The sequence below is a fragment of the Linepithema humile genome, chromosome 4, assembly GCF_040581485.1.
Source record: "Linepithema humile isolate Giens D197 chromosome 4, Lhum_UNIL_v1.0, whole genome shotgun sequence".
NCBI classification, from domain to species: domain Eukaryota; kingdom Metazoa; phylum Arthropoda; class Insecta; order Hymenoptera; family Formicidae; genus Linepithema; species Linepithema humile.
Genome location: NC_090131.1, coordinates 7026324 through 7048584, shown reverse-complemented (window position 1 = coordinate 7048584; position 22261 = coordinate 7026324). Strand labels below are relative to the sequence as shown.

The following is a 22261-nucleotide window of genomic DNA, read 5'->3' as shown; positions in this document are numbered from 1 at the left end:
AAGTTGCAAGGCTCTCGGATGTCCGCGATCGGGTTTAGCGGTGAACGCGGTCGATCCGACTCTCGTGTCGTGTCGACAAGTGACGGTGAATCACTTGCTAACTCTTTCGCGACGTTCCACTCACTTTTTCGACTTACAACTTTGTCCCGCGGAGGATTCGAACGGAACGGAAAGTCTCGCGCGTTATTCCTTCGACGAGAGAAAGGGAATAGTAATTAAACGACGATGCGAAATAAATATCAAAGACAAGACTCAATTTTATCGCGGTGTCTCCCTTTTTTAAACTCACTCAGGGAGATACAGAGATCAGAGTTTGCATTCCGCTTCTTCAACTGTTTCAATATTACACAGTGCACGAAATTGAAAAAAGAAAAACACTTAATCACTTGGTGCAGATTTTTAGTTTCGGAGCACAATTTACGGGCAAAAACCATGCAATTTCGGTCATAAAAGAGTTTTAAAAAAGGTTGAGTCCGGGATCGAGACGAGTGCAATAACGTCGGTGCTTCGACACTGCAAATAATGTAAGAGCGAGTGGGCAAATCCGCGTGAGAATCGCGCGATTGCGACTAGAACGTAAGACAGCAAACGGAATGACAAATTCTTTTCGATTCTATTCTCTAATTCTATTTGTCTATTCGAAAATAAAACACAAGCGCGCGGAATGCTTTATCTATCTGGTATTAGGCGCCCGAGAGACGCGCGAGAGAGAGAGAGGGGAGGGGGAGAGGGAGAGAAAGAGAGAGAGACAGACAAAGAGGAAGAGAAACAAGCGTGAATACGTGTGAGCGATCGTCGAAGGCCGAGATCGCATCCTCGGAAGTCGTGCGAGCGCGAAGAAGGACACGGAAGATGGATCGAAGGGTGGTGTCGAGGAAGCGCGTCAAGACGGAAAGGGAAGGAAACGCGAGGAAGAGGACGCGAGAGAAGGGAGGATACCGCGCGTACCGAAGGGGCTTCCCCTCCCGCTCGAAGAGTAATCGGAAGGACGAGGCAGAGCGACGGAGACGACTGGAGCGTGCAAAGACGCGCGCTAGATGCAGGAAGGAGGAGGACGAGAAGGAGAAGGAAGAAACGAGGGGGAGGGGGAGGAAATAATAACGACCCCGACGACGTCGCAGTGCCGCAGAAAGGTTGACGACCCGACGCGGCAGGCGACGCCCTCCTGCCCGCCCCCCCCTCTTGCGCCGATACCCTCCACCGCGGCAACCCCTTCTGCAGCAGCAGCCGCCGCCGCCGCCGCCGCCGCCGCCGCCGCCGCCGCCACCACCACCCGCCGTCGGCCAACCACCTAAACCGCCCGACTACCCCCTTTCATCCTCCCCCCGGGATCCCCTCGTCTTCCACGCGGTGTGTGCTGAAGCGCATGCATAGCGTACGTACGCCAGCAGCAGCAGCAAGCAGCAGCAGCAGCAGCAGCACCAGCAGCAGCAGCAGCAGCAGAGCCACCCCCGTTTCCCCCTCCCTTCTCCTCTCCTTTCTCTCTCTCTCTCTCTCTCTCTTTCTCTCGTACCCTTCATCCCTCGTAGTCCCGGCCGTCGCCACCACCACCAGCACCAGCGTTACCCTGCGACCGTCTGGCCAGGGTCGGGGTCATTGAACGTTTATAAAGATTTTGACTTCGCGTCACCGCCGCCGCCGCCGCCGCCGCTGCGGATGCAGGAAGAGCGAGTTACGCCCTTTTATACAGAGTGTAACATAATTTGCCGGCCGCGTCGGTCCGAACCCGGTCGGCCGCGGCTCGAGGGGACGGCGATCCGCCGATATTAATACCCCGGAACGAGAATCAATGTCACACAGAGTGCTATTTTCGCGGGTAAACGGATACGTATATCTCGGCGCGCGTAACGTGTGTCCGGAATTACACCGCTTGTCCCGGATCCCGAGGTATTGATATGAGGGCGTTGTTCCCGATTAAGCCCGCTCGCGGCGATAATCCGCGCCGGAGTTCGGCATAAAACTCCATTTGCAATTTCGTGCACCGTGCAATATGGTAAACAGTTAAAGAAGCAGAATACGAGCTAGGAATCGCTCACTGTATCCCGAGCTTAAAGGGATCCGGCTGCTTTCAATATTTACTTGCAATTTCTTTATCGTCGTGCACTATTTGCTTTTGAACAATGATTTTTCACAAAGTGACCGTTCGAAATGCTCCATTTTTCAAAATAAAAAATCGCGAGAAAGCTTGATCGCACAACAGCGACATTATTGAAACGAAATATTTTGTTTTAAATCCGTAGAAACTGCTAGTAAATTTAGGATGTTTCAATGCTTTTCTTTTTAATTACTCTTTCAAATATATTTTGAACTAGTAAATAAATGACAATACAAAATATAAAAATTATAAATGAATGCTAAAAACGACATTGCTGTCTTTCTTAGCGTGCCATTTATCGATATACCATTTAATTTCGAAGATGGGAAAAATCTTCTCGAATACGCAACTATTTGTGCTCGCGCGCGTATCTTTGATTGAAATTAACAAACATTTCGAAACCGATACGCTATTTTGAACCACCTCCAAAGTACGTGTCTGGTGCACGGGGATTTATGGAGAGCTCACGTACGCCGTGATGTAATTTCGAGCGAAGGGAATACTTCGGGAACTTAACTAAATATTTCACGAGCGGAACACGCCCTCTTTTACGCGAGACGTAACGCAATTTGACACCCCCGACAGTAACGATAAAGACCGGCTGTTTCGTGCAATTTGCGCTATCAAAGTCAAGCGTGACAACCTGCATCGTCGATCGGCTATATATAACTCCGTGCGAGTCCGGAATAAAAGTTTGCGGTAGGACGATCGATCGGGCGTTATTAATTTTTCCACCGCACGCGATTAAATGTGCAACTGTGCCGAAATTTTCGCGATTAAATGTGCAGCCGGTGCTGCGAAAAAAAAAAGCAAAATGTCAGACCGAAAAGGACGATTGAAAGAAAGCCGATGACAAACTACTCTATATATAGAGCGTCCCACTTCTGTTGCGTTATTCTTTAATGACGCTAACTCCGCGAAGTCCGTCAATTTGGAGTTGGCTAATTAAAGCTGTAAATGTTTCAAGAGTGCTTATAAGTACTTTGACATTTCCACCGTGGAGAAGTCGACGCGAAATTCATCAAGGAGCTCGCCATTTGCAAAATAATGCGGTGCAAGTGGGGCACACCGCATTCGCGCGAATAAATAAAGCCAAAGTCAGTCGAACTCGGGCAAGTGTTAAAAGTCTGACAAAACGTTCCGCCAAGATGCTAACAATTTGCACAACGGATGATCCCCCTTTCTCATCTCTCCGTGTGCCCGGGCGGAGATTTTTCGGACAGGGAGAAAAAAAAGAGGGAAGGGGGAGAAGAAGAAGAAAGGTTTCGAGACGGATCGGAGGGGGGCGAGACGTCTCGGCGAAAGACAAAGAAATTAGGGTGGGCGCGAGGGAAGGTTTAAGTCGAGGAAATTTTCACCGCGTCCTCACGCGGAGGGGCGAGAGGGAACGGCGGCGCGTCTTGCCAGCGCCAGGGTCAGAGGTCGTTGAACGTCGGCAAAGATTTCGACTCCCGGCGATGCTGCGCTACGCGGTAAATACGCGCGTGTCTCCCACCCTCGCCTCGCGGCAACGTGTATTCGTACGTCCCGACCCGACCGACGCGGGCGGAACGGCGGGGGAGGGGAGGGGAGGGGATGGGGGCGGAGGCGACGGTGATGGAGAAAGGTCAGAGATACGAGACACCCCCTTCACTACGAGGCGCGCACCCTTGTTCGCGTAATCCCTGCACGCTACGTGAATGCCATTACGAGCCGGCTAAGCCGCGAAAGAAAGACCCGGAATCGCGTAGGCCGACAATGGAACTCGTCGGCTCCATCGTGCGCGGATTGACGAACAGTTTCGAGGCCGTCGGGACTTGGTGCGAATGGCTCGTTACGGGAAATTGCATTCTTACGATTGCAATTTCGACACTCGGTGAATAACGACGGTACAGCTGCAAAGTATCTTCCTTCCCTTTAATTTTACTTTAGATCTTTAAACAAGAGAGACTTTGAATAAACAATTAAAAAAAAAAAAAAACGAATAATTTAAAATAAAATAGTTGAATCGCTTTCCTGTGATCGAAAATAAATAATGATCCACTTGTTCAAAATTGAGAATCCACTAATTAGTGATTCGCTAGACCGATGTTATTCTGCACGATGGAAAAATCATGTTACGAGAGTTGACATAACAGAACTTTTTCTTCTTCTTTCCGGCGACGGCGCGTGGTTTAGAAAATATACCGTAATGGCAGAAAAATGATCAAGATCGACGCCTGGGTGAAATCAAATACAAGAATCAATACCGCCGGAACGATATAATAAATTTTGCAATGACGAATTTAATGCGATTACGTCAAGATTTGTTTGCATTTTATTACGAAGCGAACAATTATGGCAATATTTACAAGAACCGCACAAACGGCCCCGTTTACGCAAATGCCAGCTATACATACACGCGCGACCGTGGCAATAAACACACGTGCGGGGCATTAATGCATTCCCCATGGCCGAGCCGAGATTCAATTTTATGCGGAGCGAATGAGGAACGCGGACGGCGAAGGATTCTTTTACGCTGCGCTTGATCTTATTTTTCGACGATTCGGCGGCTCAGCTGTTCGCCACGGGCCATATTCGTGTCCCGCATTTAGCGCTAAATCTGTCCCGCGCGAAGATCATATATAACGTTTTAACGGCCGCGTTTAACGCTTCAATCGACCGGGAAATTCTTGCGAGTAATATACGCTACATCGTGACGTTTTTACGAAACGGTATTTCTGGATGCATATTTCGCCTCTGCTCTCGCCAAGCAACAAGGTTCATCGAGTTCAACGCGTTGCGAGCGTGAATGTAAATGGAAACGTAATTGATGGTAACAAGAAACGGTACTCACTTTGCTGAAGTATCCGACGGTGTGGCAGCCCTCGGCGTCGCCGATCGTCATGACGTAGAAGAGGAACGGCTCGACGTCGTAGTACAACGTTTTGTGATCCAAGAAGAATTTCGCCAGCAAGCAGAGATTCTGACAGTACTGCTTGTATCGTTTGCCGTCCACTTCCCATACGCCGAGTTTGTCCTTTCTGTGACAAATGCATAATAGTTTAGATTGTCAAACTAGATTTTTCAAACTAAAAATATATTACTTTAGCAAAAATTTTGCAAATACAATTTAAAATACTATAAAGAATAGTGTCATTATTAATCTTTTTTGAATAAAAGTAATCGATAGTCCATTGATATAGTTTCCAAATTACTTTGTTATTTTGCCTTGACTGTAAATAAGAGGAGTCTACATAGAAAGTGATATACCGAGAATGGAATACGCTTACCTGTACACTTCATGTCCTGGCGGATGCCTCCACAAGCATTTCTCTCTATGTCTCCTCAAGACTTGACGGCTTTTCGCATACCGCAAGCAGTATTCGCAAAGATAAAGCTTTGGAGCGCGGCTATATTCCTCGGGATACGGGCTTTGATACCAAACCTCCATTTCCCATTTTCCCATTTCGACGACTCGCGTACCACCGCCATTTCTGCCTTCACCGTCGTAGTCGAGTTCTCGCAATTCCTTCTCCTTAAGCAAAAAAGATATTTACAAGTAGAATGTAATGTGTTTAAAATGACAACATCAAAATTAATTACATCCATTGATTACATAAAGCTGGATGCTTACGATTTTTTCACTGGCTATCGCCTGGGCTTCCATGAACAGCTTCAAATCGTAGTCAGGCGTGAGATTATTCAACCGAGGCTGCTTGTCCTTCTCGTTCCCCTGCAGCTCGCCGCCACTGTCGCTCTCGTTACCGTCACCGATATTACTTTTCGATTTGTTCCTCATCTCTCGTACTTTAAGTTGGTAATTACGTTGCTCGGTAGTTTGATGAACACCCTTGGGCTTCTTAGCCAGATTCGCTATCGCCTTCTTGCGCTCCTCCTCCCGCTTTTTCCTCTCCTTGTGAAACTCTCTGAAAAGCCCATGTTGTTTCCTTTATATAGTGCGACAAACAACAGCTACCAAATGTCTTTTCAACTGATTTCAAGATGACGTTAATTTCTAACATTCATTCTTTTTCAGAATCCATCTTGGAGGTTCAACTTACACGCAAGCCTGCGGCGTGGTGTTGTGATACAGCGGACATGCTTCCAGGGTGAAGTGCGAGTCGAGTTTTCCGGAGAGATGACCTCGCGAATCGCAGGACGCAGCTAGTGGACATTCTCGCTCCTTCGTCGCGCGCGCCCGATTGTAAGCAGCCTGGCTCGTCCTGGTGCTGATGGTATTAGAAGTGATACTCTGTGTTGATCTGCCGGCTCCGGAGGCTTGTCTGACGGCGGTGGACGGTCCGGCGCGTTTAACAGGCGACTTGCTGGTGCTCCTCTTGCTCTCGGCTACTCTCGACAAATCACAACGACTCAGCACTATTTGCGGAATACGTTTACACACTATTGTTTTTGTACCTAAGAATCATACTGCCATCGTAAAAAATTGTATCTTAACTGCTCGCGTGCCAAGATGCGGCTCTTCTGTTTTGCGATGAAAAGTGCCAAGGAGCGCTGTAGAAGTCGACTAATTCTTTCAGTTATGTGTATAAAATAGAAAATACATTAAGCTTTTCAGAACTCTAAGAACTATCAAATATTATATTAAACAATATAATATTGCAAAATAAAAAAAAAGCGCGATAAAACTTGTTGAAATCTGTCGACATAAAAAGAAGCGCGACTGCGCTGTTTGGCATTTCTCTCGCATTCTTGCAACTACCTTTGACCCTCAAACTATTAAAACACCTCTTTTTGTTTTGTTCACAAAACGTTAGTTCAAGTGACCGTGAAAATTCTACAATTTACAATATGCATATATATTGTCCAATGCATTCATTCATAATAAAATACTCCTTTTTTTGTATCAAGGAGGCAGTATAAACTCCCAAGACCCGCAGAAAATACATTGATTCTTTCCCACTCAGACGCTCATGCTAAGTCGAGAGAGAAAAATGATCATACATAATAATTTGAACGAAATAAACATAATATCTAAGTCTACAACTTATACAACTTACAGAAGTTCATTGCGAAGAATAAAGAAATTCAAGGATAGAGATTCAAGATAGAGTAAAAACAAAACACAGTAAATGAGAGAAATATAAATTAGCGCGTGAGATTTTCATCGAGTTTAAAGTTGCCTTAATTATTGGTACCTGTGTCAGATTCGGAATCGCTAGCCGCTTTCGCCTGCAGTTGAAGTAATTTACTTCCTTTGCGCGTTTGCAGCTTCCGTTTGCCTTTTACTGCAGTTTTCGCAGGCGGTGCTTCCTGCTCGTCCATCTCTTTATCACTCGCAGACGCATCTCCATCGTTGTCACTCTTTACAGGGCCTGTTCGAATGTAACATTGTTTTATCCTTCTTCAACGCCATACATGAACGCGTCAAAATATTAACAAGAAATTATGTTGACAAACCTTGACGTTTTGGAACTGTTTTTTGTGGCTTTACTGGAGCAACCGCTGCCGAGGGTCTTTTAGGTGGCACATTTGCCGTATTGCTGCTTGCCAGTGTATTGCTGGATTGCGTCTCCTTCTTTTTCGGTTGAGGCTGAGAGGTGGTGACACTTTCGGACGATTCTGATTCGCTGCTGCTTTCTGTGCTCCCCGAGGACGCCGAACCACCGGAACTCTTCGAACTTGCTGAACTGTCCGACTTCTGTGGTTGCGCGGGTTTTGCAACTGTAAAGTAATAATGTCAGAAACTGTTCTCAAATTTTTGTAAATAAAAGATTTTTGTGATTATTAATACGTGATAAAATTATTTACCAGCTCTGCTTGTTGCTGCAGACTTTTGCTTGGTGTCATTTAACTTCACTTTAGCTGGTGGATTTTTTGAGGTTTTTGCGGAACCACTTGTTGGCTTCACCGCACTAACTTTTGCTGAGATGCCACTGTCACTTTCGCTACTGTTTTCCGGGCTGAATATACTTTTCTTTTTTAATTTTTTCTGCACAGGTTCTGATATCTTGCCAGATTTTTCAGGAGTCTTGCTGTTGACTGCGGCACCTAAAAAATTATCAATTATTGCATTGTTTTATATAAATTAGAAATAAAATTTTATATTTATATAAACTAGAAATAAAAACTTATATTTTATATTATAGAATATAAAATAACATTTATCACAAAATATAGAAGAATAATTGATTTCAATATTGAAGTTATAAACATACCAGAAAATTTATTAGTTTTGGCATTGGCTGATTTTGAAGCTGGTGTAGCTTTATGCTGTACTGATGCTGGTGCTGGTTTTGTAAGAGATCTCTGCGGCTTAACAACTGGTGCAACAGTAGCAGTAGCTTTCGGCTTAGCTGGTGGCTTCCTCTTTTGCGGTGATTTTGCTTTGCTGGGTGATTCTTCGGATTCAGAAGAATACACTGCTGATCTCGGCTTCGGTGGCTGTCTGTCTTTATTTTTATTCTCCACGGGTGGTACAGAAGTAGTTTCAGCCTTGGATTTGACATGGCGAGTTACTGGAAATGGCACCTTCTTCTTAGTTCTTTCTGCATCGGACACCTTTTGGCTATTGGCAGAGCTGCTGGAATTCTCGGAATCTGACGAACTGGATTCACTGCCCGAACTCGACGAGCTACTCGAGGAGGAACCTGAGCTACTTGTTGATGTAGATTCTGAACTGGTTGTCTATAAAGTATAGTATTGGATTGTATACTTGTTAGCTTTTGAAACAAAAAATGATCGATTGCGTAAGAATTAAATATGCATATTCAAAAATTTATTGTAATTTCAACACAAATTCCAGCGCTTTCTGTATTTAAAAGGAAACAAACATATATTCTGACTTTTTGAGAGACGAAAGAAGAAGAAAATATAATGCGAAAAATACGTCCAAATGGAAGAAACGCATTTATTAAAATGGCGAATAAAAGCAACATCGAGAAGTTGCACAAACTTCGTGTTAACATAACTTCGTGTTAACATAACTTCGTGTTATAGCAAGTCCAATAATGTTATAACCTACAAATATACTTGCCTTTCGTTTAGGTGTCATTTTGCCGGTCTGTCTTTTGTTCAAACGTTGCTCAATATCATCTCTTCAAGTACATTTTCGATTTTATCAAATTTCTACCCGCGAATATCACTTATTTACACTTGTTACGTTATAAAAACATTTTATTTATCAAGTGTATACGACGCTGTGTACATCTTTATGTCTAGAAAAGTTACTGAAAGTTACGCATGCGCGTTGAAACAATTCTCCTTTCTCGCGTTTATCCCGTAATTCGAAACGATGCGCGACCAATTCAATATCGATGTGTATAAAAGTTGCAATATTTTCAAATGCCAAAAATTATATTTAAAAATCCGCAACGCTTCAAAATTTATTTGGCGTTATGTTCTCCTGTTTCAATATCTCAGAGAATTCAATCTCCCAGTTCAAATTAATTTAAATTTTACTTCGGAACTAACTTCAGTCTGAAAGTTGATTTCTCAACGAATTATGCCTAATCATGAATTACCGAATTATGAATAATTACTCTAACGACGCGCCTGCAGAGCATCGGAATCATAATTCGCATTATTTTTTGCCGAAATTGATAATTTTGACAACTTTTTTTAAATTATTAGAAGATGCGCACTTTAACCTCTTATGGAAGAGCTCTGAACTTCTTTTGCATTTACATAAAATTATAGCGGAAAACAAATATTATCTATATTATTATCAATAATTAACCTTTTTTATTCATAAGGAAACCATAAGAATTGTGATTCTGAAAAGATTTTCATAAAGATTTGTCGAAAATTTAAGAGCAATTACCTTTTCGCTTATTTCTTCCTCAGCGTCGCCCGGGTAAAAGATCCGCACCAGAGAAATTACAGTGCAGCCAACGTTCAATGAGTAAGATAAGATTAATATCCAATAAGAGAATGTGTTTCATAGGGAATTTGTCTAAAACAAAAGATATATTTTTTTATTGAATATCGTATCACATATGAAAGCAATGTAAATCTGCCATAAATGCGGAAAGTGTGCCGAAGATTCACAGATAACACCTATCTATAATGCATCCTTTAGTTCATGATCGAAGATTTAACCTAATCGAGATACTTCGAATTTTGAGGTGATATAAAGACGGAGAAAACATACCGGTTGACATACGCTCTTACGGAAAAATATATATATAATTCTAATTAGTATATAATTTTTTTACGACATTTTTTATACATATCAAAGAGAACACAACTGAGGAAAAATGACTGCTTTCGAAGGTAAGATATTTTTGATAAATTATTTGCTGTAATTTTAGTTTGTGTATAACATCAGCTTGTGCAATAATTACTGCATTTTGTGTCATATTCTGCGAGAATCAGATATTAATTGCTTTTCATTTTTTAGAAATGGGTGTTTTGCCGGAAATTGCAAAAGCAGTCGATGAATTAGATTGGACGTAAGTAAAGATTCAATTAATATGAAGTTTTGCGCAATTTGAAAATTATTTCGTGACATGTAATATTTCTGTTTTCAAAAAATTCTAAATTACAGACTACCAACGGATGTTCAATCTGAGGCTATCCCATTGATTTTGGGTGGTGGAGATGTGCTTATGGCTGCAGAAACTGGCAGCGGAAAAACTGGTGCTTTCTGTTTGCCTATTTTGCAAATAGTTTGGGAAACTCTTAAAGATCTTGAGTCAGGGAAAGGAGGAGGAGCTACTTCGCAAGTCCAACAACGTATGCAGTTAATTTTGACAAATAAAAGTTTATATTGTAAAATTTACTTTTACAGAAAGCAATAGGAATATTTTTGTTATTTTTATAGTTGCACATTGGGGATTGAGCCTGTTTGACAGAGGACAGGCCTTGGCAATAACGCCGGATGGTCTGAGATGTCAGAGTAGAGAGCAAAAGGAATGGCACGGTTGTCGTGCGAATAAAGGAGTATCAGGCAGTGGTAAATATTTTTTTGAAGCCACAGTTACTGATGAGGGCTTGTGCCGAGTTGGTTGGTCTTCGCCTCAGGCAAGTATTTTTATAACTAATTTTATATTTATATGGCTCTAAAATTTTATTTACTTACGATAATGGAAAGGAAGAGCTGATTGAAGATTCTGGTTCTCGAAATAGGCTTCCTTGGATTTGGGAACGGATAACTTCGGTTATGGATTCGGTGGCACAGGAAAGAAATCGAATGCAAAGCAATTCGACAATTACGGGGAGGCCTTTGGAATGCACGATGTAATCGGATGTTTCCTCGACCTGGTGAAGGGAGAAATAAAATATACTAAGAACGGCGGGGACTTGGGCGTCGCGTTTACGTTGAACGCGCAACAAAAGTCGCAAACCTACTTTCCGGCAGTCGTGCTGAAGAACGCCGAGATGGCTTTCAATTTTGGAGCGCAACCATTTAAGCATCCGCCTCCAAATGATTACGTGGCCATGTCGTCAGTTCCAAAAGAATCCGTCAAATACAATCCTGTTAACAGCAGTCAAAGTCAAACGAGCAAAAGCGGCAAGCCGACGAATAATGCGCCGCAAGCAATTGTTATAGAGCCTTCTCGTGAGCTAGCTGAACAGACTTACAACCAAATTCAGAAGGTAAATAAAAATCTGAAACAAAAACTTGTCAGAACTGTACATATGTGACATTAACAAAGTGGCTTTATTGTTTTTCAGTTTAAAACACACCTGATGGATCCAACAGTTAGAGAACTGCTCGTTATCGGTGGAGTAAACGTGAAGGAACAGATTGCGATTTTGAATTCTGGTGTAGACATAGTAGTTGGCACACCCGGACGACTGGAGGATCTTATACAAGGCGGCTATTTGTCGTTAACGCATTGCAGGTAATTAATCATGTAATACTTGAAAGAAATAACACAATGTCGAAACTAATTCATGCTTGTTCAGATTTTTCGTGCTGGATGAAGCCGATGGATTATTGAAACAAGGTCACACCGAACTGATCGATCGTCTGCACAAACAGATTCCGAAAATCACGTCGGACGGCAAGAGGTTGCAGATGATTGTGTGCTCGGCGACATTGCATGCATTCGAAGTTAAAAAGATGGCCGTAAGTGCTTGAGATGTGTCTTTATTGTTGGACGCGATTGACAAAATGGCGCGTTGATTTTTGAACATTTTTTCTTGTAGGAACGTTTGATGCATTTTCCAACTTGGGTGGATCTGAAGGGCGAGGACGCGGTGCCCGAGACTGTGCATCACGTCGTAGTGATGGTGGATCCGCAGACGGACAAGTCGTGGCATAACATGAGGAATCACATAGAAACCGATGGCGTCCACGCGAGAGACAACGTGAGACCTGGAAACAGTACTGCCGGTTAGATAAAATAATTGCGACGCACTTTTGCGCGATGAAAATAATAAGGTACAATACAATCCAATAATCATCTACTTATCTTACAGAGACATTGTCCGAAGCTGTGAAAATGTTGAAGGGAGAGTACTGCATCCGCGCTATCAAGGAGCACAAGATGGACCGAGCGTTGATATTCTGCAGAACGAAACTCGATTGCGATAATCTCGAGAGATTTATGAAGCAGTGCGGCGCACAGCAGTTCTCGTGCGTGTGCCTACACGGAGACAGGAAGCCCGGGGAGCGTAAAGCGAATCTGGAGAAGTTCAAGCGCCAGGAGGTGAAGTTTCTCATCTGCACTGACGTGGCGGCCAGAGGATTGGACATTACCGGTCTGCCTTTCAGTAAGTGATCGGGCGAAGTAAATTATTATAAGCACATATTACGTATTGCAATCCTTTTCACAGTGATAAACGTAACTTTGCCCGACGAAAAGTCCAACTACGTGCACCGTATCGGAAGAGTCGGCCGAGCCGAGAGAATGGGCCTCGCCATTTCTCTGGTCAGTAGCGTGCCCGAAAAAGTATGGTATCACGGCGAGTGGTGTTCCTCGCGCGGAAGGAACTGTTACAATACTAATCTGACCAACCAGGGTGGCTGTTGCACGTGGTACAACGAACCTACGGTAAGTTTCGAATACAATCTGCACTCAATCGAAGACAAATTCTACACTTGATAATGAACGATAATTGATTGATTTCTCATAGTACTTGGCGGAAATCGAGGATCACTTGAACGTGACGATTCAACAAGTCGAGTCGGACATAAAAGTGCCGCTGAACGATTTCGACGGGAAAGTTACATACGGCGAAAAGAGAATGGCGATGGGTAAGTGATATTGTTTCTCATTATATTACAGCGCACAATCATTAAGCGATTTGAATCCCGTAGGTTCCGGTTACGAAAATCATGTGCAACAAATGGCTCCCATTGTGTCCGAGCTGGCCGCGCTGGAATCGCAAGCGCAGATAGCGTTCTTAAAGACGCACGTGATGGGGGAGCAGTTGAGTGCACAGTAGACAAAATTAAACGACTGGTATTCTAATCGAGTCTCGCAATGCTAATAGTTTAGAGATCTATTTAAATTGTGATATGATGAACATTACGAAAACTAATAATTATTGTTTTTGATATTATTCTGTATCATTGCTATTATTCTCTCTCTTTTTTTATATTTATGAACAGTTCTGGAGTTTCTTTTGCATTTGTACAAAATCATGGTATTAAGCTCGCGTATTGTGTAATAAGAATATAAATATAACGGTAAGAGAAAAGAAAACTTGTGTTTCCTTCTTGTGCGGGCACATTAAAAAGTATGATGTGCGATAAAATATATACACATACATCCTATAAAAATTGAGCCTAACAGCCGACTGCCCACAGAGGCATCTGCTATTTATATAAGACGGTAAGTATTTATTGTTATAATTCTCATAATTGTATCATCACTATTTTACTTACACAAACGTATGATACAACAGCTCTTTGCTCTTGCAATTTCTTTATAATATATATATATAATATTTATATTTATATTTATATATATATATATATATATATATATATGTCTTGTGTTTTTTCTCTGTATTTATAATATATATATCATGTACGCTTAGAATTTACTAAATGACTTCTGTTTAATTACACATAATAATTTATACACATAACTCTTATATATTCTCGAAAGCAATGGTAAACGACTAAAGTTATACAGTATACAAATCATACTGTCTCCTTCCCGCCGCAACTTGGATACAGCGTGTTCTCGGTTTTTTGTCTCTTCTTTCTTTTTTTTAACATGTTAAAGTCCTATGTCTTACGCGCGACGAATTTATCATGTCCGTCTATGTTTTTTTTTTTTTTTTCCACACACGTATGAACGAGAGACACACGCGTCTCCTTACGTCTATAAAGATTCATCTCTCCCTTCCCACCCACACATACACTCTCGCTCTTTTGCGCAGTTAGTACAACGACTGTTAATTAAATTTTTATTCGCTAAATCAATTGATTAATCCATTAGCCTTAAGACTCCATGTAAACATCTCTTGTTCTCCCTTCGCCTCTCGTATATTCAGCAGACAGTCATCACAGAATGAGAATGAAATATTTTTCTCGTAATCTAGCGACACATTTAACACAGTCACCCACGTAGCCGCATGTACACACGTCGGGACACACGCAGCGCAACACCATTCGATCTGCGATTGTGATTCAATAAATTGTATTTATAGACGTATACACATATATACATATATATGTAAATATAAATATATATATATATATATACATATATGTATATTTGCTTCTTATTCTACTTGTTCGTTCCACGATTCGCATTCGAATGGCACCAGGAGATATACAGCGATATACACGCACGTTGAGTGCCCTCAACAGTAACTGTGTTTGATCGTTTGCGTACTTTTTTTTTTTTTTTAATACGGCAGCATAATATATTTTTTATCTTTGTTAATTGCACACACACTATATACGCGAGGTACTATTGATCCACCTCATCTCTCGCCCGCTTCCCTCTTTCTCTCTTTCATTCTCACTCACTCACTCACTCACTCTCTCTCTCTTTCTCTCTCTAGATATTGATGTAATTCCTCTCGACGGAATTACGAGCCACGGTGACGAGTACAACCGAAGTTGATGGAAATCGTGGCACGAACAATACGAATTTGATTTCCTAACGAATTCCACGTGTTCGTCAGCCAAACACACGTCGCGTTTGCTCGGCGCGCGTCGCACAATCACCCCTAAATTAATGTAACGCTTATTAAATGTCGAAGAGGTACCTTCTTTCACGCTTCTCTCTTTCACCGATAATAATAATAATAATTCATTTAAGTCTTCAGCTAGACATCTTTCTAAGAGACACGCAATAACGAATGAATTAAGGATACGAGAGAAAACGGGGCACGAGGGGACGTAATTATTGACAAGCTTGGTAACTCTTCTCGCTTGCTTTCTTTTTCTTTTTTTTTCTTTTTTTTTTTTTTGGTTTCTTTCATCCTCCCTTCGTGTTCGCGCGCGATCCGTCGTTTCTCATCGCAGCGGATTTGGATCGAAGGATGATTATCTTTGCGGAACGACGTTGCGTTCGCTAGTCTCCTCCAAATCGTGACTCTTTATTTTAATCCGAGACTCTTACAATTTATTGGATATATTTTGTTGTTGAGATAAGATCGGTGAACCCCATCTCTCTCTTTCTCTCTCTCCCTTTCTCTCCCACCCATTCTCTCCCTTATAATATATAATATATAATTAAACGCGCAATGATGTATATTTAACGACGATACTTTACGCTTTATAAAAATGTGGAGCCCAGCGAACCGCTATCGAAGACTAGAAAAAGTCAAATTCCAAATAGCACTGACGATCGTTCACCACACATATATCCTTATAGAAATGACACCATTTCAATTAATTACTTAATTTCTAGAATAGATGACGCGCTCGAGGCACAGGTAGCTTCTTTCTCTTGCTTCTCAAATTTCCTCTAAAACGGCGGAGCGATCTCGCGTCGGAAAGCCGCGTGGAAATCGATACAACTTTATCGCGTTCTGCGCGATTTAGTTGAGAAACTGAATCGCGCGAGGAGTCGCGCGCGCGCGTGTTCCGTAAGAATTAAGATATCTACAGGGATCGGGCCTCGACTCGGTCGCGAACTGAACGTTAAATCTACAATGGCCAGTACGACGGACGTGAGATCACTCCGCGTTCCTATAATTTGCCTAGGAAAGGAATCAAATTTTCCGATAAATGGCGAAGAATCAACGAAACTGTTGAGAAAAAGTATAGAAAGGCACGATCCACTATGGAACCATGGTGGAACCATGATATAGATACAAGATAATGGAACATTTCCTTTCCTCTCCGCGATTGGAAGAGCGATAAGATAGTGCACACTGGCCCAGCTCCGAAAGATTATGCTACGGATTTTGTTTTGTTTTGTTTGGAGGATTTCATCGAGACATCATCAATCCGAACCGAAATAAACTCGCGTCTTGGGGGAACGTCCACGCGTCCCACGTACTTCGAGCAACTGCCAAGTTACACATACGCCTCTCTCTCTCTTTCTCTCTCTCTCTCTCTCTCTCTCTCTCTCTCTCTCGCTTTCAATATTCTTAAAATTTCAATAAATACAACGAATATATATGTACACAACACATCGGATGAAACGATAACAACGCCGAACGTTTCTGATCCCGTCGATGAAACCATCCAAGGAGAAAGTATACCTGACATTATTTCGCAGCCCGCTGTATAAAACTAATCGTCGAACACGGTTCATACGTGACAGATGGTGACGTGAGGTTGCAAGCGCGTGCTCTATACAATTTCACCTTACGAGGATTCTTGCGCATTCGCTTTTTAACGCTCTCGACCGAGTGAAAGACGCACTACGCAGTGTTTGTCGTAAAATTAGACTTTTTTCTCCCAACAAAAAAACAAAAAAAAAATCGCAACAAGAACTTCTAAGGGTTAAAACGCGTCGTGAAATTAGGGTATAAAATTCGAATGAGTTTCGTAGAGAGAAAAACAAAGTCGCGCTCGTGTTGCATGAATATTCAATGATCGCCACGATTCCGTCGCGAATGTGAACTTTCGAGATTTTGTGCAGAATTTTGTGTGAACTCCGTCCAACACCAGTGTTGCGAATCCACTCAAGCCGCTACTTTCAGTAGAATAACTTCTAACAATGATCGCCACGACAGTCGCCCGTCACACGATGACAATAATAATTAATTGTTACAACGATACTATTCACCTTCAATAAAATTCGACAATGCGAGGAGATTGTTTATCGAATAACAGCGTAACGACAATAATGATTCGCTCACCACCTAAATCTTAATCGTAGCGCGCAGCGTCCAGCCGCGCGCGTCATCAGTAGACGTTTTCGTGCCCTCATTGGAAATGCATAACGCTCACGAAGCAGATAGTCATCGGATAGTCAGCTATCGAGTCTTCGACTATCGCATTTGCCTTTTTTTTTTTTGTTCTTTAGATTCTTACGTCGCCCGCCAAGCTGTTTTATTTTCTTAGAGAAGAATAGAATTGACCAAGACTGTGTGTATGTGGCGCTAATTGATTGATTAGTACGATTGAGCCACGGATTGACGAATTTCGATACACATACAGTTGTCGCAGCAACCAACAATTACAGCTCGCGGCCGCCATCTTTTACATTCCCGTTTCCGTTACGCTAATTCCAATTACACACGTCCACTTTCACTTTCGCTATTTAAGGCTACATAATCGGCGACGTGGTCCACAAAGAATATTGCTAAAGAGGAAACAATATAATGCGCTTCGCGGACAACGTGCTGCATTTGTTCATTTTCCTTTTTCCGATCGACATTTTTCTCGCGCATCGACTGCCTTCTTGCAATATGCGTGCCGCCCGTCGTTGACCGAAATCACGCTCGCATTGATCGTCACGAGATATTGTTGCATTTCGCGTTCGATCGTCAACGAGTGACGGCACTGCACCGATTCCGCGCAACCATCCCTTAATCCGTCGCTTACTCGCCATCCGGATGACGATACAAATTACGAAGCGCCGCGCAATTTTGGAACGGGACCGCCGAAATTATAACGCCATTGCTTTGCCCCAGTAACACAGAATCTGACACCGTCATATTTACAAATAATAATATATCTGCATCACGTTATTTTACATATATATATATATATATATATATATATATATATATATATATATATATATATTATATATATAGATACTCGCATGCCCGTTTTTTATGTTTACGTATACGATAAAAAAAACCTTGTGCGATCTCGGCGTATAATACATATATACGATTCGGCACATCGCATCGTCCACCTCGCTTGCGCACACATTCAACACGCTTTTACATACAGACGATATATTAACACTCGTGAATTCTTTCTTCTTTTGTTTTTTTGTTTTTTTTTTTTTTAGTGACTGCGTATAACATATAGCGACGCACATTGCCCTTGCGTGTCGCACACACTGTCGTGGCCGGTGGTGTGGACAATAGAAATTCGTTATTACGTGGCTTCCCAGACAGCACAGGATACTTCACGAATATATAATAGCACAAATATCCTGTGCAGCTTGCGCCATGAAGACGCGATATAATTGATAAGGTAAAAATATTTCCGCAAAAGTGTAATTTAACACCGCACAGAATATTTACGGAATGCGCTGTGCTATCTGGATTCGATTTGTCTCTTGCTCTCAATTTCCGTTCGACGTCGCTATGTAAACTTTTCGTAATTCGAATCAACGTAGACGCGTTGTTCAAAAAGAAAAAAAGGAAAAGTGGGAGGGGGGAATACGAGAATACTCGCGTCGAGACACTAAATCACACGTTTGCACTCGCTTCCACTTGACTTTGTGCCGGATGTGAACATTTATGTTTCACGGAAGTTGTTGATAGATAATAGTCGCGAAGAGATTCTCTTCTACTCGCTCAATTCTTCTTCTCTCTCTCTCTCTCTCTCTCTCTCTCTCTCTCTCTCTCTCTCTCTCTCTCTTTTGTCGTGTCGCAATAGACGCTTCGCCCAAATTTTGTTTCCATTATTTGGTGACTAGCTTATAATAATGGCTCTAGATGATAAAGATGGAAGCAGGCAAGTCGCAAGATGCGAAACCTGAAGCTGACAAACTGAGAGGCAAGTCACGCAGATCTCATAAGAAAAAGGATCCAAGGCCTCTGACTACTTTATATGTAAAAAGAAAAAAATCCTGTCAGAAGAACCTAAAATGAATACGCGATGATCCTATGTTTCAAGATCTTGATGGAAGGTTTTTACGGCTATGTAAGAAATCCTCAACGACACACCTGCACTGTCACATCTGAAGAATCTCTAACGTTGGTTGAGAATACGAGCAGTGATGGAAATATCGCGAAATTCGTGTCACTTAGAGATGCAAGAGGAGAAGAAACCTGTTATGTAATGCCTCGAAATTTCTATTCCCGGTTGAATTGCGATGAAAAGTAAAAGAATGGAACAGACAAGACACAGCGCTAATGTGACTGAGTAAAACAGCGAGATAAAAGATAACCTTCGTGATTGTTTTTTATTTTTTGTTTTGTAGAACAAGATCCAAATCCAGATCCATCGTAGAGAACAATCGAGGTGTTTAAAAATAATTGCATAGATCGGACGTGACGTGTAAACCAAGCATAGCCGTTTTAATTGTGCGATCCACGAAAAGATTAGACTATAAAGATTCGTAAAAACCAGTAATTAACCATTAATTAATAGCGAAGAATAAGAATAACTATCGGGTGTATTATAGTGCGTTATAGAAAGCTCGGCACCTCATTCATTTCATTCTTAACTTTTTACTTTACTTCATTTAACTTTGATTCCCATTATCTATACGAAGATTACGAGCAAGTACTCGGCGTTAACTCTTTGGCCGCGGCGTACAAAAAGTTTCTTCGAAACTATAGCGAAAGGATAGAGATATATATTGCGATTACGACGAGGGTGCTCAGATTTATTATATTCATATTAGCACACAATGATATACGCACATAGACCAAAATATTTCTAATTTTTGCAGAACAAGATCGAAGTCGGCGATTGGCAACGTAAAACGCGCGAGGACTTCTCTCGATGCCAAATTTTTGCGGACTCAATACCAAAAATAGTTTCTTCTTTTTATAAAATATTATATACAGTTACAAATTTGCAATAATTAAATACCGTAGCTATAGAATGATTCCCGTGTTTCAGTAGGAAGATGAATGGAACAGTAACTATCGATTGACTATCTTCATTCAAGTCACATCGCTTGATCTATGTATATACGTCATTGACGCGCAGAAGAACCCGCAAAAATTCCACTACTTCTCGGCGCAACGTCAACCGAAGTGCGTAATCAAATTCGGGTGGCGGAGAGGTGGGGTTCGGGGGGGGGGGAGCGGGAGGGGGAGGGGATTGAGGTTTACCGTACAGGGTGTCCAAGTAGCGACGAGGAAAACGAATGTAGCGGATGGGCGAGATTTTCGCATACCGGCCTTTCTCATCCTACGGGACACACTCGTCATAAAATAGATCCGCGGTGACCAATTGCCGAATCAGTCGCGTGAAAATTTGTACACGTCTATCCGCACATCATCGGGAGCGCGAGACGATCTCTCGGAAAGCGCGAGAACGCGAATTTCGGTTGCGCGAAGTAAGAACGATCGACTCTCACGCGAGAGTCCGGGGACGCCGTGCGTGCAGCGTATTGCGAAATCATACCTGCGTGCGCCGTAGTAAAAGAAACTGAACGTGGCACATTTCTTACGTGGGCTAGGATATGCAGACGACTGCTGTTGCGGTAGCGCGCGTGCCTAAGTACAGAGAAAAACTAAAAGGTAACTCGAGTTACGGTATATACGTCGGTAAAAAAAGAAGGGAGAAGGGAAATCCATATCCGCGAGAGACCTCGATCGTAAGAAGCGTACGTAAAAACGATGAGAATCCGTGGACGGTCACCCTGTATATACTCGATACATAGTTGTATAATTAAAACGCTCTTCGAAATACTGTAAAATCTCACAAAATACTCTTCTCGTAAAAAGGGCGCGGCTGAGACTCCTACGGGTCGGGCCAATGTAACGATAAAAAAAAAAAAAAAAAAAAAGTAAAATAAAAGAATCGAGATTCGGAAGTGTCGAAAGCTCAACGAATTCGAACGCGAGGAAACGAAGGAAATCAGAGACGCGGAGATTCTAAGCGAGATGTAAAGGAGGAGCGAGGCGAAAGTATAGTGGAGATTCGAAAACGAGGTAAGGAGGAAAGGCGAAAAAACGATAAAGGACTCTTCTTCTTTTTTTTTCTTTTGCTTTTACCGGAAAGGTTCGTCTAAATCTTAGGAAACATCCTTAACCGCTAAAGGTGAACGATAATAATTCACGTTTCAAGAGTGTGTTGAACGAAGAAAAAAAAAAAATCGTCACTCGAATGCCACCAAGTGCCGAGTCACACCCGACGACGACGACGACGACGATGACGATGACGACGACGACGACGACGATGGCGACGACGTTGGCCCACGTTTACGACAGGATCCGCGCGAAACGGAATTCGCGCGCGAGAGGAATAAAATTAACGAGGTAATGGTTCACACATACACACGTTCGAGCGCGAGACAGTTTACATTTCCCCGCCGTCATTCCGGACGACGACGAGTCATTCAGCACACTCCATCATCTAACTCAAAGAAGAGCCGAGTGACTGAGAATACGTCCGCTGTGCAGAAGAGGGGTGGGGTGGGGTGGGGGGGCCGCTCATCTGCCTGAATCCCGCCGACCAAGAGAATTCGATCGATTCGCAGTCACTCTCAATGTCCGCTGATGCTCTTGACGGACGCGATCGCCCTCCGGTTAACGAATTCCGGTTCCGGACCGGCCAGGCAGACCGCGCGCGCGTGCGTTTACCTGAATACACTCTCGCGTGTATATCTTCGCGGGATTCCCCGCGGCCATGGTTCGCGGCTAGCTCGCTAGTAGCTCATTCGGCTCGCAGCAGCAGCTCGAAGCGCAGTACGAACGTGACGGTCAGATTAACGGGTGATGACAGGAGACGTCGGCAGGAACGAAGTCACAACAGTTCGTATTGGCGCAAGTGCATCCGCTGGATAATGTCTCGGCAATCGTTGAACACTCTTTTGATGTTCTCCGTGTCGACGGCGCAGGTGAAGTGCGGGTAACAGTAGTGCTTGCCGTCGCCGCTCGCCGTACTTATGCGCTGTAAAGGCGAGCGAGTGTTAGAATGCCGCTTAGACATTAGAATATTATTCTTATGTTTCGCAGAAATGTGAATTTGCTTCTTGTAGAAGTATTCTAATATTTCATAAGCGCGTATTAAAT

At 42.7% G+C, this 22261-nt stretch overlaps 3 protein-coding genes across 8 annotated transcripts in view; 1 reads left to right on the top strand and 2 right to left on the bottom strand.

The window, feature by feature from the left end:
- Positions 1 to 9275, bottom strand: part of chm (chameau) — a 93491-nt gene extending 84216 nt beyond the window's left edge. For 3 of the 6 annotated variants that reach the window (XM_012376594.2, XM_012376596.2, XM_067353678.1), the window contains exons 1-9: positions 9051 to 9274; positions 8233 to 8701; positions 7826 to 8065; positions 7475 to 7738; positions 7213 to 7389; positions 6118 to 6472; positions 5691 to 5982; positions 5347 to 5591; positions 4911 to 5097 (exon numbers count right to left, since the gene is read on the bottom strand). In XM_012376594.2, the coding sequence (XP_012232017.1) occupies positions 4911 to 5097; positions 5347 to 5591; positions 5691 to 5982; positions 6118 to 6472; positions 7213 to 7389; positions 7475 to 7738; positions 7826 to 8065; positions 8233 to 8701; positions 9051 to 9068 (2247 nt within the window). In that variant the 5' untranslated portion in view covers positions 9069 to 9274. Of the gene's footprint in view, positions 1 to 4910; positions 5098 to 5346; positions 5592 to 5690; positions 5983 to 6117; positions 6473 to 7212; positions 7390 to 7474; positions 7739 to 7825; positions 8066 to 8232; positions 8702 to 9050 lie in introns of all 6 variants that reach the window. The other 3 variants (XM_067353677.1, XM_067353676.1, XM_012376595.2) reach the window with 2 other exon arrangements.
- Positions 9276 to 10090: 815 nt separating this feature from the next.
- On the top strand, positions 10091 to 13671 carry Ddx1 (ATP-dependent RNA helicase Ddx1). Its single transcript, XM_012376592.2, has 12 exons — positions 10091 to 10288; positions 10416 to 10467; positions 10563 to 10750; positions 10839 to 11038; positions 11144 to 11614; positions 11693 to 11862; positions 11927 to 12089; positions 12170 to 12356; positions 12443 to 12736; positions 12800 to 13017; positions 13100 to 13220; positions 13284 to 13671. Exons 1-12 carry the CDS (start codon positions 10273 to 10275, stop codon positions 13409 to 13411), a joined length of 2208 nt encoding a protein of 735 aa, XP_012232015.1. The 5' UTR covers positions 10091 to 10272; the 3' UTR covers positions 13412 to 13671.
- Positions 13672 to 14010: 339 nt separating this feature from the next.
- Positions 14011 to 22261, bottom strand: part of Galphas (G protein alpha s subunit) — a 35949-nt gene continuing 27698 nt past the window's right edge. The window contains exon 10 of the mRNA XM_012376504.2: positions 14011 to 22139. Coding sequence (XP_012231927.1) covers positions 21993 to 22139 — 147 coding nt within the window. The 3' untranslated portion in view covers positions 14011 to 21992. The remainder of the gene's footprint in view (positions 22140 to 22261) is intronic.